This window comes from Oryza sativa, chromosome 10 (genome assembly GCF_034140825.1).
Source record: "Oryza sativa Japonica Group chromosome 10, ASM3414082v1".
Taxonomy (NCBI): domain Eukaryota; kingdom Viridiplantae; phylum Streptophyta; class Magnoliopsida; order Poales; family Poaceae; genus Oryza; species Oryza sativa.
Window position 1 is genome coordinate 2306051 of NC_089044.1, and position 3498 is coordinate 2309548.

Below are 3498 nucleotides of genomic sequence, written 5' to 3' on the forward strand. Positions count from 1 at the left end.
TGGTCCAGAATGAAGCATTTGTATAATGCTTATCCTAATGTTCAGTTCACTTCAATAGAAAGCAAGTCAGGGCATCAGTTGTTATGTCTTATACCAGGAAACCTTGAGTACATAATTCCTACGAGTCCACTTCACAATTGACAAGTGGACTAAATAAATAGAGGGTCAGCTTCCAGTTTCTACATTGGGTCATTGACACATATCTTCATAGGCCACACAGCCACCACCACCACATACAAAATGGAAGATCATGCACCAGCAATCCATCTCTGCGCCTTACCAATAAAAGTCAAAGTCTAGAACTCTAGATACCTGCAGGAGAACAATTCCATCAGTCATTCTGGTATTTACAGTCACAAAATTATATCACTTTTTTTTTGTTGCAATGCAAACTGCAACTATTATTTTCAGCATTGTGAACCACACATCAAATTTCCAAAGTTGAATAATGTAAGTATTATTACCAGGAAAAAACAAAAAGAAGAAACAGTGAACAACGATAGAGGAACAATTGAATTATTGGAACTATTCTCGAAGTTTGGCTACATCTATCTAGCAACAAAAGGTTTACTACTTCACTGCCTCATTTTGGCAGATGAGAGGCACAACCACACATAGCAGGTAGAAAGTAGAAACACCTGTTTCTAGTTCATATGTATACTTTTAAATATTTAAGAACCAATCAGTAATTACTATGTTCAAATTAAAAGTTGTCAGAGAAGCATAAGGACACCAGCCATGCATGATTACTATTGTTTGTGATTGTATACGCAACTCATTCTAATGCATATCTCAATATCTCATAAGTGAAACCTCTTTTGCTCGACAAATAGCATTTATCTTAGCATGGCACCAAAACAAACCTTACCAGTTTTTCTTAAACACACATACAGGAGATATCACAAATGTAAACTGAATAAAATTCTAAAGAGAAGCAATATTCCTCTAAAACATATGTTATAACTATGGGTGCACAAGTTATCTAAAATTATTCTGCAGAACTGACCGTGTGTATATAAATGGACTAGAGTAATGCATCCTCAAATCTAGTAAAAAATAATTAGAACTTCGTTGACAAACAGAATGTTATATTAGAAAAAAGATAATACAAAAAATATATGTATATATTTCTTCCTGGTGCAAATTAATACATTGCTTGCAGGTGCAAATTAATTTCTTCCTGGTGATGCTTCTGACTTTTTACCCTCTTTTGACAGGACTGAACATTAATTTATCAAGTAAATAAAAACAAAATACTATGCAGTTATTTTCCATGACAAATCTAAATACTTCTACATCTTCCAATGTTCAAAATTCAAAAAAAGTTGGACCGCAAAGCTTCTAAAATGCCATCTCGCGCAAACAGGTATTGAATGAAAAAAGAAACAGTGTTACCCTCTGAAATGAGCGAGCAAATTACTTATTTGACATGCCATATGATTCAAATTCTGTGCTTTTTATTTCGTGTTTATACAACTACACCTATTAATCTGTTATGCAGTTAAATGCTGAAAACATAAGTACCTGCAACATAAGTACTTGCGTAGGGATGAATTGGCGCGATGACACAACTTTCCCAAACTTTCTTGGCCTGCAACGTATCAAGTTGGAGCATGAAGACACTGTGATCAGCCCATAGAAACATCACCTTGATATCCTGAGCATACCCCAGTTTTGTTAAATACCCTATCTTCAACCTAAACTCCGGGTTAAGAACATTCTTCAGCTCATACGTCTTCTGCAGCACCCACTTGGCAACACCTCCAGAACAGACTTTCCTCTCCCACATTTGAAGGCTGCTGCGAGACAAAGTGGCGGCGCCAAGACAATCACCTTCTGTCAGCCAGGTCTGACTGTATGGCTCGGAATCGTAGGGCCATTCAATCACGCTGAGGGTTTGCTTATCCAAATCAAACTGAAGAACGGTAAGCCAACGTTCACCATAAGCCATCCAATACAGGGCATTGCCAGCAAGTATGCCAGGATCACGAAAGAAAAACACCAAGAATGGAGCAGCTACCGATATGAGATCACTCCATTTGCCAGACTCCGAGCAGTAAACGCAGGCGAACATCTGTGTGTTGTTGCCGGCGACGCCTACCAACACCACCCTGAAGGGGCCGTCGTCGGCGGTGGCAGCAGACAGCACTGCCCCATTCCAAATGATCTTCTCCTTGCCGTCAATCTCCGGCGGAACGGCCACCTGGCGGTGGTCGCCGGTGTCGGGGACCCACACAACGATCTCATTCTTCGCCCGGTTGAAGAGGAGGAGGCGGCCATGGCGGCAGCCGTAGAAGTGCCACTGGCCGCCCTCGTCCTCGGCGAGCCGCAGCCTGAAGCACTCCCTTGGGATGAGATCCGGCGGGTCCAGAACGGACCGGAAGAAGGGGTACCCGAGGTAGTCCTCGAAGACGCCGATGAGGGGTGGTGGATTCCGGTGGCGGGCGCGGAAGCGGCGGTGGAAGGCGGGGTCGGTGACGAGGCGGCGCCAGCGCTTGCAGACGAGGGAGGCGCGGGGGAGCGAGGAGGGGCGCGGCGGGAGGTGGAGGAGGATCTCGGAGAGGAGGTCGTCGTCGTCCGGCAGGGTCACCGGCGGCGCCAGTGAGATGGCGCGGCGATGGCGGAGGCGGTTCATCTCGCACGCAGCGTTGGGGTTTGGCTGGGGGGCGGCGGGTCGGGGTAGGCGGACGGCTGTGGGGGGAGGTGGAGCGGTGGTGGGGAAGAGCTGGCATGCCGGGCTGGCGGCGGCCAGAGCCGGCGCCGACGAACGGTGGATGGTGTGGCAAGAGATTATTGATCCGATGGTTTTAGATACATCAACTAGTGTTCCGATGTCATTAAATCCAAACGATTAAATCCAAACGATTAGATAATTAATAAAACTTTTATTGCAACTAGCTAAAACCAACTTGTTGTAATCCTTATAAGCCGATGCAACGTTCAGATAACTCATTGGCTGAAATTCCGATAAAACCCTTATTGTCAATCAAAACGCAGGCTAGAGATTATGGTTTTAAGCACAACTTAGGAGGTCAAACCCAATTGATACAGCACTAAGTATGAAAAAAAAATATAATATTAGACAATCAAGCCTTTGATTGATTTTCAGGGTGGTGGATATCTTAGCTAATCTAGATTGACAAAAACAATTTAGCCGATACTGGCAAAACCCTAGAAAAGATCTAACCGATATAAGTAAATTGAATAATTGACTTAAATTAACTAAGATATATGATAAATAGGTACGCAAATATATCAACCGAACCAGAGCGATCCAAAAGATCAAAATGAACCGCCGGCGGAATGTAGGACTTACCCCTTCGCCGAAGATCGAACTGAACCGATGCAGCCCGCGTCAGGTGCCAAACTCCGCCAGTTGATAAGTAAAAACCTCATGAAAGAAGATGGTGATGCACCGAGAGTAGTTGTTTTGATCGAGAGATAGATTATAGGGACCCTAGGTCTTATAGATAAAAGGAAATATACAAGTCCTGATCG

The 3498-nt window shown here is 43.8% G+C and overlaps 1 protein-coding gene across 1 annotated transcript; it reads right to left on the bottom strand.

The window, feature by feature from the left end:
• Positions 1-2784, bottom strand: LOC4348067 (F-box protein At5g03970). The gene is made up of 2 exons (XM_015757681.3): positions 1525-2784; positions 1-312 (listed from the first exon to the last, which is right to left on the bottom strand). The coding sequence occupies exons 1-2, from the start codon at positions 2633-2635 to the stop codon at positions 305-307; spliced, it is 1119 nt and encodes a 372-aa protein (XP_015613167.1). The 5' UTR covers positions 2636-2784; the 3' UTR covers positions 1-304.
• Between the last annotated feature and the right edge of the window lie 714 nt (positions 2785-3498).

Bases quoted from the DNA above. Each gene is read 5' to 3' on its own strand.
- LOC4348067 (XM_015757681.3), bottom strand. From the start codon at position 2,635: ATGAACCGCCTCCGCCATCGCCGCGCCATCTCACTGGCGCCGCCGGTG.